The sequence below is a fragment of the Trichomonas vaginalis genome, chromosome III (genome assembly GCF_026262505.1).
Source record: "Trichomonas vaginalis G3 chromosome III, whole genome shotgun sequence".
Lineage (NCBI taxonomy): Eukaryota > Parabasalia > Trichomonadida > Trichomonadidae > Trichomonas > Trichomonas vaginalis.
In genome coordinates this window covers 25,322,138-25,337,074 of record NC_067205.1, presented here as the reverse complement: position 1 = coordinate 25,337,074, position 14,937 = coordinate 25,322,138, and the positions used below count along the sequence as shown (strand labels likewise).

The 14,937-nt window shown below is 32.4% G+C and overlaps 4 protein-coding genes across 4 annotated transcripts; 2 read left to right on the top strand and 2 right to left on the bottom strand.

Moving 5' to 3' along the window:
* Positions 1-1,389: 1,389 nt before the first annotated feature.
* TVAGG3_0762280 (uncharacterized protein) lies at positions 1,390-3,613 on the top strand (the record flags this gene model as incomplete). The annotated part of the gene is made up of 1 exon (XM_001313613.2): positions 1,390-1,908. The coding sequence occupies one exon, from the start codon at positions 1,390-1,392 to the stop codon at positions 1,906-1,908; it is 519 nt and encodes a 172-aa protein (XP_001313614.1).
* Positions 3,614-4,052: 439 nt separating this feature from the next.
* TVAGG3_0762270 (aggrephagy protein) lies at positions 4,053-11,435 on the top strand (the record flags this gene model as incomplete). The annotated part of the gene is made up of 1 exon (XM_001313614.2): positions 4,053-11,435. The coding sequence occupies one exon, from the start codon at positions 4,053-4,055 to the stop codon at positions 11,433-11,435; it is 7,383 nt and encodes a 2,460-aa protein (XP_001313615.2).
* Positions 11,436-11,872: 437 nt separating this feature from the next.
* Positions 11,873-12,736, bottom strand: TVAGG3_0762260 (uncharacterized protein; the record flags this gene model as incomplete). The annotated part of the gene is made up of 1 exon (XM_001313615.1): positions 11,873-12,733. One exon carries the CDS (start codon positions 12,731-12,733, stop codon positions 11,873-11,875), a length of 861 nt encoding a protein of 286 aa, XP_001313616.1.
* Positions 12,737-13,209: 473 nt separating this feature from the next.
* Positions 13,210-14,726, bottom strand: TVAGG3_0762250 (armadillo (ARM) repeat-containing protein family; the record flags this gene model as incomplete). Its single annotated transcript, XM_001313616.1, has 1 exon — positions 13,350-14,726. The coding sequence occupies one exon, from the start codon at positions 14,724-14,726 to the stop codon at positions 13,350-13,352; it is 1,377 nt and encodes a 458-aa protein (XP_001313617.1).
* Between the last annotated feature and the right edge of the window lie 211 nt (positions 14,727-14,937).

Sequence of the window (14,937 nt, the reverse complement as noted above, 5' to 3'; positions counted from 1 at the left end):
AAATCTTAAAGATATAGAAATCCGTTAGCGGCTAAATCTTCAAAATTTCTGAGTAAAATTCGGCTGAACAAAAATTACTGTTGCAATTCTTAAGTATATTAATAAGCTTGATAAGGTTTGAAGAAGACTGAAAAAGGTGTTTTGAGATCTGTAATGCAAAAATTAAGGTTGCGTCAAAGACCAAACTTCCCCTATCGTTGTTATTTCATGATGCAAAATCACCCCAGATATCTTATATATCGGGTTTTAATTTTGTAAATATTCATTTTAATGATATGAAAAATATGAGTGTATAAGTAAATCCTTGAGTTTTTGCAAATTAGAAAATAAATTTAAGAAATTTTTAAATAGCATTTTACATATCTACATTATGTAATTTCAATATATTAATAATAAAAGTATGGCCTTTCTCACTTACTTTAGCGCAGGGTAATTTCGGCATTTTGCCAAATCCTTGAATATTGGATGTTTTCCGATTTTAAAAATACATATAGTATGACCATTATATGAATTTGATGAAAATAAAATCAAAATTAAACAAAATGGATCAGATACTGAGTTTTGAAAAATTACGAAATAAAATTTTACAAAATTCAATTCCAATAATTTTGAAGATCAAAAGAATCAAATTTTTCGTGCCGACTTTTTTTTGAGGCAACTCATAGAAAAATTGAGAGTCTTTAGATGAAAAAAAAATAGATGTAATATAATAAAAGTGGAAGTTGTTTATAAACCTCTTGAAATAAATTTTATAAATTTTATCACCTAATCTATTATAAACATGTATTTATTATCTTTCTCATTATGACATGTTATTGCATTTTTATATTCTTTTGAATATATGAAATCCAGTAAAACTTATAATATTATGAAAATGATTTTATGATCTCAAAATAGGAATATAATCTATATAAATGATTAGTGTTGTCATTTTGATATTAACCTTGAATATTATTTCATAATATCCCTTATTTTTTTATTTTAATATTTCAAAACTCTATCTATTGTTTTTATCATATTCGTTAGACTGGTTCCCAGAGGTTCTCGAAATTGGCTACGAGTGGTTGAGATTTTAATATTGGCTCAGACATAATGTCAGATTTGACGTCAACTTGACAATCATTTATTGCCTATTCAAAATTAAATATTTTATTAGGTCATATTGAGCACGAAATCATTAAAAAATCACATCTGACAAAATTTCTGACATAACGGATTTTTAAAATTGTGATGGTTTCAAAATTTGTTAAAAACTATATCTTATCAGATATTAACTATTTTTCCTATGAATTTCATGTTCATATTCATGATAATATTTGTATCAGATTTTCATGACCAATTAAAATTGAGATTCACAGAATTGTTTGATTTACAAAATCATTATTTTTGATGTTTCCACTCATTGCAGTTAGGAGATTCATCAACGAAGAGACAGATGATGACAACTGGGGATTTGATCTTACATATCACTCACCATGGGGCAAGATCGGTTTAGGTTACCACAGCAACGCCGAAGAGTCAGAAGAAGAGGACAGCAATATTCTTACATTAATTATTCCTAAAACTTATTCTATTTATGATACGCCAGCATGGCGTATGTATTTGGGTGCAAAGGAGCTGTGGGAATCTCATCGATCTCCATTATTTAAATCAAATGATGCCCATGATTATTTTGATAAAATCGGTTTTCGTTATAGAATATCCAAATTAGAGGAAGAACTAAGGAAGCATCAAAAAGCAGTCAAAAAGCTACCAAGAGCTAAGCCTAATCTTGAAATTGTACCTTTTGCAGTTCAACATCAAATGAGATGCATGTCTCTCAAGAATTATAAGAATCAACTTATTCGCGAAGGTAAACCCATTCCAAAATGGTTATCTTCTGAATTAAGATTTTGCCATTTCATTTAAATAAAAACCAAAATTTTTATTATTTCGCGAACTCTTTTAAGAAATGAGTAGTTACAATCTAATAACATTATCAAATGCTTTTCATATAAAAATTTATTCTGAAACCTTCCTCTATCTCATCATTGTTATTTTGTAAGCTTTCAAAGAAAATCATCGACACCACTTTCCATTTTGTTGATTATTTCTAAAGGTCAACCAATGACCTTGATTTTTCTTTGTGCGAAATATCAATGGTTATAATGTATAATGTTGATAATATATTTTGTCTTTCTGGCCTTTATATTTCCAACAAATTTGTAGATTAAATTTCTAGCCCTAGAATTTATAGAGAACAGTTTTCTGCTATTGCAGTCAAACAGGAAGCACCTTAATTAATTTGTTGAGAATAAAAAAATTAAATAATCTGTTGAGTGATATGATGTAATGATTGAGATCAAGCTAATTATATCAAAAAATTATATTATATAAATAACAAACAAAAATTAAAACAAATAAAAATCAATCTGTTTTTTCTTTGAATGAACCTTTTCTGAGTATCTTAAACCATACAATTGGGAAAATTGTAACAATAGAAACTATTAATATGAAGCAAATCATAGTTGTTTTTGGAATCTTCTCGGTAAAGTAACCTTCTGAACAATGAAGCACCAAAGCAACTTCTACTAAAGCAAGTAAAGTACAAACAAATCCGAATGACCCAATTGAATCCCTTTCATTGATAGAATACAAATAAAAATCAAAAATCGCGGGGATTCCAATTATTAAATGGAAGAACATAATCCATATAACTATAGGATTATCTGGGGACATGGGAAGAACCATTTTGATTGCAAAAATATTCAATTCCAATAATAAATGTATACAAATGATAAAAACAAATACAAAGTACTTCTTCATTGAAGATAATGGATGGAATTCGAATATCTCGTATGACCTCGGCGTCATTTGCTTCAAAAGACGAACAATCTTTCCACTGACTGGAATATCTTCATATTTTCTTTTTTCCCATGAGACTAAGTTAAAATATCTGGCAATCTTCATTCCAATGTATATGCCGAGGCCATTGCATAATAAAATATCTAATATTAAACTATCCCACCAGCATTCGTTGAAATTTGGAAACCATTGCTTTAGTAATCTTTCGCAAACTTCAAAAGAGATACTAACAATCCAGCAAAGTGAATAGCTACGTAGAATTAATGCTTGAAAAATCCAGCCGAAAAAATGTGCAGGAATAAAGATATCAAATATGACGGGTTTGACATTATGAAACGGATCAATTACGTTTCTTCTATTGTATATCGTACATCCTTGTGAATAATCGCGATCTAAGGTAAAATTTCCGGATTTTCCAGGTGTTAAAGCGATTATATTTTCCATAATCACTTTTCTATCGATAGTACATAAAAAGAATGCAAATATTATTGCTTCAATAGATAAGGCAAGTAAAATTCGCCATATGAAAGGATGTGGTCTGATTAGATTTCCGTCTTGAAGGATAGTAGCGAGTATGATTGTAGTCATTATTACCATCGCAATGATTCTTTTGTTAATATCTTTTGTTAAAAAATATAATAATGATACGAAAATCAAAAAACAAGTTAATATCCTATGGGGCGTATAAAACCATCTAAATTTGTATGAATAATTGTGCCACTGAAGATTATATGTTTTGATATCTTCAGTGTATTCAAGATCATTCATGAAATTTATTTTACATTCATCTGACAAGAAGATGTCATTCTTCATAAATTTCTTATAGGTGATATAAATGCAGTATAATACTGCAAAAAAATACATTATTGTTTGGAAAATTATACTAAATTCGAAAATAATCATTCATAATGAGATAACTTCTACACACTTCATTGTTTTGTAGCAAATTTGAATTATCTTCCATGTAATAGCAATCATTTGATGGATCTGAAATCAAAACTCTTAACTCAGTATTCTGATATGTCATTCGTTCATGCATATGTCAGGACAAAATTTTACAGCCAGTTTTGCATCTAACCAACTTTGGTTTGATTTTGTGTGTTTCGGTTTTGGCATGATTTTAAGCTGACTTATATCTTTAATCCGTGAAGATCCCTTTTGTATTAGTTTGAGTAAAACTTTTATCTGAATTTCTTTTTTGACAAAAAATGATGTTTTTGCGTGATTTTTTCAAGTCTGATGAGGCAACTCTATTGAATTCCATATATAAGATTCCCCTAGAGGATCTAAGATCATCTATTGATGAAGAATGTCGATCTTTGATTCCTAACGAAGAATTTGATTTACAAAGTACGAAAATTAAGTCAGTAAATGATAAGGCAAAGCAACTATCACTTACACAAGATATAAGAATAGCCCTTTTACAATGTATTTCTTTAAAAATTCACGAAAAACTCGAAGAAAAATTTCAAAATTTTTATTCAATCTTAATTTTTCGATCTGCAACATACATATTACTCACTCCCCTAGAAGAAATTAAACTCCAAGAATATTTCAATACGATATCTTGTTTAAATTATAGTTTTAAATTTTTATCAAAATATGCGGATTTACAATCAAAATTTATCGAGTTGTGGCTTAAAAAGATCGAAACATCACCAAAAATAGAATTCATTTCACCATTAACAAATATTTTAGCTGATTATCAAATAATTTCTCAAAATAACAGCTACTTAGCATTCAAAGTCGCACTTAACTTACTCGAAAATCCCAATATTGAATATCAAGTTAACGAACAATTCACCCTAAGTTCATTTATAAACAGTTTTGTCATTTTTTTAGCTGATCAAATCGTTAAGAAGGATATGACCAAGCAGCTATCAATTTTGTACGTAGTTTTGTGCAATAAATCACTTACAGAAAGAGAATTAATCATTTCAATATTCAAAATCATGCAAGTCCTCATGAAAAACAGCCTCAACATCAACTTGTTAATAGATATTGTTAATACTATAGCCGACAAACCACCATCTTTCATTAAACCCGAAGAAAATTTACAATCAAATTTAATTGTTATGCCAAACACCCCCATATTAGGATTTCATAACATCCCAGAGCATCCATCATCCGATAACGGCGAAATGCATCTATTTTCATTTCTAGAAGTCGAGCACATGATCAACCACCCATTAGTCATCATTTCCAACTTATTATCAAGGTCGCCAATCTTTGGAAACAGCCAAAACTTCATCAAAATGGCATCATTCGTCATCCAGCAGCTCTCATCAAGCGATAAACTTTATTTCATTGTTGTTTTATACTTCTTAATTTCATTCAATCCGTCAAAAATTTCTGAATTTACAAATTACATGACAGAAAATAATTATTGGCGATTGTTGATCAATCCATCATTTTACTCACAGAGAACGAACATATTTACCTCTCCCAAATCAGACATTGTTTCACTGAGATGTACTTTGTACGAGATTCTATCAATTCTGATGAAGAATGATGATGTTTTGCTGCAAATCAGGAAATCTCTTCTCGATGTGATGAGGAGTTTGACACAAGAAACATTGGTTTTCTGCGAAATACTGATAATGACACTCCCTTCATTGAACAGCATCTACTCTATAAACAATATTGATGATGATTTGATGGATGTAATCTTGGAATCAATCGTCATTGGCCAGCATCGACACATTTTCGGAGAAAAACTCTCTTCGATGTATAGACCTCATATGTTTTCGGCGCTTTCTAATATTCTCAGAACAACAAGGAACTTGCAGTTGATTGAGAAATCATCTTATTCTTGTTTGGCTTTGTCTTCTATCGTGTTTGAGAACAGTTTTTCGCAACAGACACTGAAAGATTTGAGGAATTTGATTTCGCATGCAACAGATGATGACAAACTGAACAACATTTCATCGGCTTTGCACCAAGTTTTACTGAGTTTGTCTCCGATGATGAATTCTAAAAATTCTGAAGACTTGTTCCACAAAATTTTGGTGTTGTTTCATAGATTGCTTAAAGATAAGAACTTGATGATGTCCAAAATGATCATATGCTCAAGTATACTAGCTGACATTTGTTCAATAGCTATTAAAATGTCGCCAACAAAAGACAAAAAATATATTTTTGATACGTTTTTGCAAATTTTGTTTAGTTTACAATTTTCACCTCACTTTAATCCCAAGAATGTTCCATATGGAGCCATTGGAACTCAACTTAACCAAATTGGTGTAGATGACGAAACGTACAAGTACATAATGAGAATTGTTTCTGGTTCTTCTGACTCTTTTTCAAAAATTTCTCAACCGGAATCGATAAAACTGTTGTTGCACTGTTTCAAAGGGAAAGAAAGATACAACATGGTTCTCGATGACTTGCTGAAGATCTGCCAGACATCTGCTTGCAATAGATGTAGCTGTTTGGTCGGAGGAGTTGTCACTTTTATATTTGATCACTTCACCGAAGAAAATTACGAGAAGAGCTTGAAATTGTTTGAGTTGATCAGCGAAACAATATGCTCAAAGTCATCTTTGTTTGCTTTTATTCGACATTTTTCGAAATTCGAAAGTAACACGAATTTGAACAAATTTATTTTCCCTTCAATTTGCACTCTGTTGAACATCCTCAAGAAGACAAACAACAACGAACAGACAGAGGTAATTCAGCTGAGTTCTCCACTCTCATGCATCAGAAGTCCAAACATAAATTACAGTGATATCAAAAACGGTTTTATTTTTGACAGTTTTATTTTGGTCGATGACAAACTAGGAGAAAGAACCTTGTTTGAGTTAGGAAACGGAGTTGTTCGAATTGTTGCCATTTTGGACAAAGGGAATATATCAGTGTGCACATTGGATGACAAAGGAGAAGTTTATCAAAACTATCTCCCTGCTGAAATTTTACTTTCGAAATTTTTCCACTTGACAATTGTTTTCGCTACAGGAAATGTTTTGTGTGTTTACGTCGATGGAAAGTTCGTCGGTGCAATGCCACTGATTCCGATGTCTATTCCAGAAGACACTGTATTCAACACTAACCTGATTTTCAAGAGTTTGAGTACAACTTCTTCGTCAGTTCAAGTGAAGAATTTTTCGTTCAGATGTTTAGATGTTTTTGACAACAACAATGTTGACAATTTTCCACTGGAAAACTCCAAAATTTTGTTTGCTTTCAATAATAACAATGTCACAAACTCACAACTCTCCCTGTCAACGCCTAAAGGAGAAGTGAAAGTTGATTTCAGAGGCCTCGGTTTGCCTTTCTTCTGCGGATTCATGAAGATCTTCGAAGCTTCTCACGCAATTGAGTTCATCGTCAGTCTCTTTGGTCAGTCAAACCTCCCTGACGCAATTTCTCTGGATCTCTTCAAACATCTCACAGAAATTTGCGCAAGATTGGTCGATAATTCGGCGGTTATAACCTCTCAATTATTTGACATCAATGCATTTGATGTAATTTCGTATTTTTTGTCTGATCTTCCACCAAATTCATTGAACAGAGACTTATGGCATCTTTTTATTGTTATCTTTTCTTTATTGAACAAACAAGATTACAGGAGAAGTTTTTGTTCAAGTATAATTTTCAATTGTAATTTATGGAAGAAAAGTGACACAAATATTCAGACTACAATTATTCAAGACATTTTAATGATATCCAATTCATATACAAATATATTTATAGAGTACATGCGCACCTCAACAATTCTTAAATATCTCCATGATGTGTTAAATATTTTGGATGAAAATTTAACTGATCAAATTTTGAAATTATTGATTCGTTCGATCAATTTAGTTTTTGAAGAATCTGACCAACATTCATTATTCATTTTCCTAATTTGCTGCAAGAACTATACTCTGACAAACCAGATACTCAAAGAGCTCCTCAATAACAAAGTCGTTCTTAACGACAAAGACGAGTTCTGCAGCATGTTTATGCATCCAGATGAAAGTGTCAGATTAAATTTCCTGAAAATTTATTTCGATGGAAAAAGAAATGAAAATATTGACAAATTGGCCGTTTTCTCGTTGATTTCGAATACAGAAATAGTCTTGTCTGGTGAGGACGACATAAACAACTCATTCTTGACTTATTGCATTGCAAAAGCTTACGGTTATGACACAAATTTATGTCAAATTTTGTCAAATGAAGATTTAATTTTGACAGATTATTATGCGTTCTTGTTTAGCATCATTTCCATTGATTTCTGTCCTGACTCCATTTTGTATGTCGCCATTTCCATCATCCAGAAATCGATGCACAATCCCGATAATGTTAATTTTATTTTGGAAAAGATGTCAAAATTTGATTTTGTAATATTTTTGTATTTCTTGATAACGAAAGGAAGAAACTTAATCAAAGAATTTGTTTTCCTCGTCAAAAACAAAGAATGTTTTGAGAATATGATTGGAATTCTGGATGTAATTTCTCTTTCTTCAAAAACTGACTTAGAAAAAATAAGGTTAAATATTATGACTTCACTTTTCGATTTTATGATTCGGAAATACGACTATGAGATACAGATTTCCATTGAAGACTCAATGATACAAGGAATTTTGTTCCACAGAGAAGTCAATTCTTCGAATTTGCTACAAAAAGAATTCGAAAATTCGATTTTTTACGAAAAATCTGAATCTCAAAATCAAACTCAAACGAAAGACGATTTATCAGACAATTTGTTCACAATATTACTCAAAATCCTTGACACGAAGAAAGAGACAGATCTAGATTACAATTTCTCTGTTTATTACAACAAAGAAAACAAACCAATTTACAAAGATTTTTCGAAGAAGTTGCTCTATGGTGTTTACGCTGTTTTGACTGAAAGAAGCATTCCTCCTTTCGAGACATTCTATTACTTGATGTATTCTTTCTTCAGAATGATGGACGGCCACAAACTCATTACTAATTTCGCTCCAATTCTTTCAGAAGTTGGAGAATCGACATTAAAAGATGATCCTAAAATGTTTTTGATACTTAACTTCCTTGAAAAGTTTGTTGGAACAGACATTTCTTATCCACAGAAGCTAATTGAACAGTACAAAGCAGATATCATGTCAAACAAGCAAAAGGAAGAATCCCTCAAACTCGTGAACGACTTTTCTCAGAGAAAACCAAACTGGCTTCAAAGGAATTTGATGGAAATCAATTCTTACATTAAAGAAATGATGAAAAGATACACGAGTTTGCTGATTCCGTTGACAATTGACTCAATGAAAGAGCTCCAGAAGTGTTTCTCCAATTATTCAGTTGTTTTTAACAGAAAACAAGCAGAACACATTTGGAGAAGATTGTGGCAAAAGATGACATTCACAAACAACCCATCTCTTTCTTCAACAGTCAAACTGCACTACAAGCGAGGCAAACTGATTGGCCAGGACTTCTGTCCGAATTTGCTCACGAGAAACACAGATTTCTCAAGTCATCCTGAAGCATCAAAAATCGATGTCGACGAAACTGAAGAAGAAAAGAGTTCTTTACCATCGCATTTCGTTTTCCACCATGAATCAAGGAAGATCAAAGAAGCACCAATTCTCTCCGACTCTAAGTTCAACACGCCTTGCGTCAACTACAAACCAAACACAAAAATTAATGGTTCATTTTACGTTTTTCATGATCACTTCACTTTTCTAAGTGAAGACCATCGTTATTTGGTCATTAATTTCTCTGATCTCAGCTACTTGTTCTGGATGAGCGTCTGCCAGAGACCGAACGCCATTGAGATATTCACAGCGAACAAGCAGTCATTTTACTTCCATTTCCCCAATTTCACTGACAGATCTCAAACAATCAAGTACATTACGTCAAACAATTTTCCAAACGCAATTTTTGTGCAGACAAAGAATTCTTCTGCAGAAATAAGTTCGCTGGGTCTGACACAGAAATGGCTGAATCGCCAGATTTCGACATTTACTTATTTGATGTGGTTGAATCAGTTGAGTGGTCGTTCATTCAACAACACGCAGAACTACCCTGTTTTCCCATGGATTTTGAAGGATTACGCTTCTAAAAATATTGATTTGAATAACCCAGAAATCTACAGAGATTTGTCGAAACCTCTTGGAGCATTGGATGAAGAAAGACTTGAGAAGTTGAAGTTGTACAGAAACAACTCAGACAACTTGAATATTTTGTACAGATCCACTTACTCCTGTCCATTCCACATCTACTTTTATCTGCTGAGATTGGAGCCATTCACAACTTGTCACATAGAAATACAAGACGGGCATTTCGATGTCCCTGGAAGACTGTTTTCTAATCTGCAATCATCATGGGTTTCCGCAAGTGGATGCATGAATAACTACAAGGAATTAATTCCTGAGTTCTTTTATTTCCCTGAATTTTTGCAGAATGTTGACAGATTCAAATTCGGAAAAATGATGACTGGAGATGTAGTTGATGACGTTGTTTTCCCTCCTTTCACTAGTTCTGCTGCAAGTTTTGTCCTTCTAAACAGAGAAGCCCTCGAAAGCGACTATGTTTCAGCGCACATTGGCGATTGGATTGATTTGATCTGGGGATATTCTCAGAGGGGACAAAACGCTGAAAATAAAGACAATGTTTTCGATCCTCGTTTGTACGAAGATGTCTGGGAAAGGCTGGCCGATCCAGACTGTATCCCAGAAATAGAATCAATGCTCATGAACATCGGCGTCATTCCACACAGATTGTTTGAAGAGAAGCACCCGAACAGACAGCCAAAGAAGAAATCAAAGCCATCAATCATTGTTTACAAGACAAACACTGACATAAAATCAGCTACATTCAGTAATTCTAACATCTATATCTTGTCAAACAATGGAGAATTGTTCCAAGTCAGTTCACAGCTCTCTTTAGTTTCTAAAATTCCTCCCAATTTCTCAAGTGTTTCTCCTTCGATCTCAAACAATTCGATTCTCTTCGCTTGTCTCTGCAGTGACACGAAAAGCATTTATTTGTTGAGTGACAAGAAGCAAACGCAATTGAGAAACACATGCCACATCGACAGCATCACGTGTATCTGCACTTGTGGTGATTACTTGTTCAGTGGTGGTTTAGATGGTCTTTTGGTTGAATGGAACTCACAAAGAAGTGTCATGTGTCATCCAGAGCATGTTTTGTGTCTCGACAGCAACTTAACACAAAACGCAGTTGTCACATGTGGAAATGATGGAAAACTTGTCATTTCTACAGTCAATCCGCTTAAATTCATCAGAAGCGTTGACTTGAATCTTCCTGAAGAAGGTTTAGTTGCACAGCAAGTTTCAATCGGAGACAACGGAATCATCGCAGTTATTTCAGGACACATGTCTGACAGTGTCTGTGGAGAATACGTGAGTTTGTACACTATCAATGGTTCCAAGTTCTTCGATGACTCCATTTCGTGTGTCTGTGTTCAAGTGTGTGTTAAGATTGACGGAACAACAATCATTGCTGTCGCTGGCCAAGATCATTCTGTTTGTTTGTACAAGGCTTACAACATGAGACTAATTGAATGCGCTGTTCGATGTGATTCTGCAATTACGTCAATGAAATACGATTCTTCTTCTGAATCCCTTTACATCGCATCTAAGAACGGAATAGTTACAATATACAAATTATAATTTTTATATTTATATTTTTATAGTTTAATTTCATTTTTATGAAATTTGTTTGTTTTAGATATACTTTTTATATTTTATAAAGATTGGTATTTTAAAAACTTTTTTCATTATTTTGTTTTGATTTCTACAAACATCATTTGATGATAGTTATAAAACATCCCGAATCAGAATTAAGAGAATACAGAATGTTTTCCATTCAAACTTTTGTTTCTTTGAATAAAATTTCTTTAGAAAATTTACATCTGAATCCCACACAATCAGAAAAATGAGATCTAATATGTTTACTAACATCCTGTTTAGTTAACAATAAAAATATTTCAAAATCAATAAAAAATCTCAAATGTTCTTAAACTCAAATTCAAATTTCTATAATTCAACAGTCTTAAAAAACGAAATAAATAAATTTAAATTGACAAACAAACTTTATTAAACTTATATCATTTCCCTTTGAGGAGAAGAGAATAAATTTTTTCAACATTGCCTTGGCTTTGGCGTATTGCATTGTATACTCCATTATATCTTCTAATAATTGATGAATCCGGAGGAAGAATCTGATTTTCAATTTTATTCGGTAAAATAAGCGATTGTGGTAGTGGAACAACAATTGGTATGACATCAATTCTCGGAGGAATGTTAACTGGAGCAGGAGCTGGTTGAGGAACAGGTTTTGGAGGCGGTTTTGGAAATTGAGGTCCTTTTTGAATAACAATGATAGGCTTTTGTTGTGTGATTGGTATAGTGTGTGCTGCGGCTGGTGGAATAACGAGTTTTGCGTTGATTGGCTGTTGATTTTTTTGAATCATTTGAATTTGCTCTTTTGTGAAATAACGTGCCATCAATTCTGGATTAGAAAATATTACTTTCAATTGGTCTGGAGTAAGTAATGGTCTAGTTGGAATTGGAAGTTGGATTTTTGCTGTTTGCGGTGTTGGAAACGCTGGCGGCTTAATTGCTGCTTTAGGAGGTATGTTCTTTGATGGTGGTTGTGTAGCCTTAGTTTTTTCTGTTGCTTTATGAGAATGTTTTTTATTTTGATACGCGCTGTCTTCTGGTGGCTCATTTGAAGAATATTCTGAATTGGATGAATCATCATCACTACTTCCGCTACTGCTAGAGTCTGAATCTGATGAATCGCTTTCATTAAAGAATTTATCAATTAATTCAGCGGAATCATACAGCCAATCATCCATTATATCTATCTCCTGGAGAGCTAAAAGATTTCTGGCACGAATCCTTTCAACCTCCAGTCGAAGACGTGAAATCTGAGCTGCTTTCTGGGATGCGCTCAGATTTTGCATCTGGAGAAAATGAGGAAAAAAATCAAATTCAGCACAACCCATAGAGTAGAGCTTAAATTGTCTGTTGACATAAAATTTTATAAAATTGTACGGATTGGAAGAGTGTTTCTAGAAAATTTATTCAAAAAAAATAAATCTAATGTTGGGAATAAGATTATCTGGCTAATTTAACTGTAAATATTTCGTGATGAATTGGATTCTACCTAGTTTTAAACTTTGAATTAAAAAATGGAAACGTTACTTGCTTTAATACTCAAATACAGCCTATGGTATATTGGTATTTGTAAATTTAGATCAATGGGATAGATTTTTATTAGATTACATCGAAGTTTCAAAATTCTTATATAGAATCTCTGATTCAATATTGTATTACATAGTTGTTCATCACTACAGTAGTAAGTCAATGATACTAACTAACTCTTATACCAAAAGCTCATTATCTAATGAAGTTCTAATCAATCTCATCAAATGAATGTGTTTATCTAGTATTCAACTAGTCATGTTAGTTTATATGAATAACTAAAATTGGAAGAAACCAAAAAAAATCAAGAATTATATTTCATAAAAAAGGAAAAAGATAAAAAATAACAAACACTTTATAAATACAATATACACTCTAGTCATTGAAGATGGGATATCCGTTATGTTCCAAATTTTCAATAAAATTATTGAGAACAACAGACAATTCTTTGTTTTCTGGCTCGGAACAGTCTCTCAGAATCTGAGGACAGTCGCAGTCATCGAGAATTGAGTGGAAATAAGTCAACATGTTGTAGGAAATGACTGCCTGGTGCAGATACGTCAGGCATTTCAGCAGAGGAATGGACAGTTCTGAGTTTCCTGACTGAATGATTGACAGAGAGTACTCAACAAACTCGCGAATACTATTCAACTGCAAAAGTATGCTGTTTGTGCACTTTCCGAACATAGATGCCAACAGTTTCGTATAAGAAACAAAGTCTTCGTAAGATGATTTGCTGCTCATAACTAGTTCGATGACAATTTCGAGATATTCTGAAGGATCGTAATCAATTCCATCGTCAATGAACAAGGACATCAGGAAGGAGGCCCTGGAACTGAGCTCTCGCCTTGCATGGTGTAGTAATTTAAGGATTCTGTTGAAATCAACGCATTTTGCAAGTTCTTTGCTTTTTATGAGAATTCCGAGTAATGCGTACAGTACTTGGATGTCGGAGTTGGCCAAGAGATCATTGACAAATGCAGGGAAGATGGTATTTTGCAAAAAATTAATTGAATCTTCTGTTTTCAGGGAATAGAAGATAGAATAGATTGCGTAAGTCGTTACTGATGGGAAGTCACCTGTTTCTGTATCTGCTGGTATGATATGATGGATTAAAAATGGATAAAATGAAGGATAATCGATTAAATTAGGAGAACAATGAAGAACGAGGTTTTTAATTGTAAAGAGTTGGTATTCGTTCTCTATTGGTTTATCTGAGCATGAATTTATGATGAAATCTTTAAGTTCAAAGTAAGAATCTGCTGAATTTTCTTCTAAATCAATTAAATTCGAAATTGCGCATAATGATGATACTGTAAAGTCATGAGATATATTGAATAGAGGCTTTACTGATTGAATAAATCTATTTCGCAATTCATCGTTAAAGAAAGGATTCAAATAGAAGCACAACTTAGAAATCATTGTTATTCCTGTATACTTTAACGATTCTATATCTCCATCAATAAAATCTAACATTAAAAGTAAAAAATCGAAATCAATTTTTGTATTTAAAAGCCTTTTCTCCATACCTGGCCTAATATTTGTACGTAAGAAATCAAATGATTGATTAAATTCTTCGAAATTCTGGTTATAGCTATTGTTAGAATAAGATTCAAGGATATTTTTAAATTTTGCTTCAATTAGTTCATGATTTAAGGCAGATTTAGGATTGATTACTTGTTTTATCTCTTCCTTTGTCTGAAGTTGCTCCCTTTCATACTGTTCATTCTCTTCTACACCGTAATCATCCATTTTTTACCAAAAAAATTACCAAAATTGAATACTGGTCACTCATGAAATGGGCTAATAACTGTGACTTGCATTAGATTATAACATTTCCTAACAGTTTGTTTTATCAAACATGATATAATAATAAAGAATTGCTAAATTTTCATCAGCATTTTAATTATTTTAATATTAAATGCAGTTTTTGCTTAATTCATCATTGTTCAACTTAATTTAA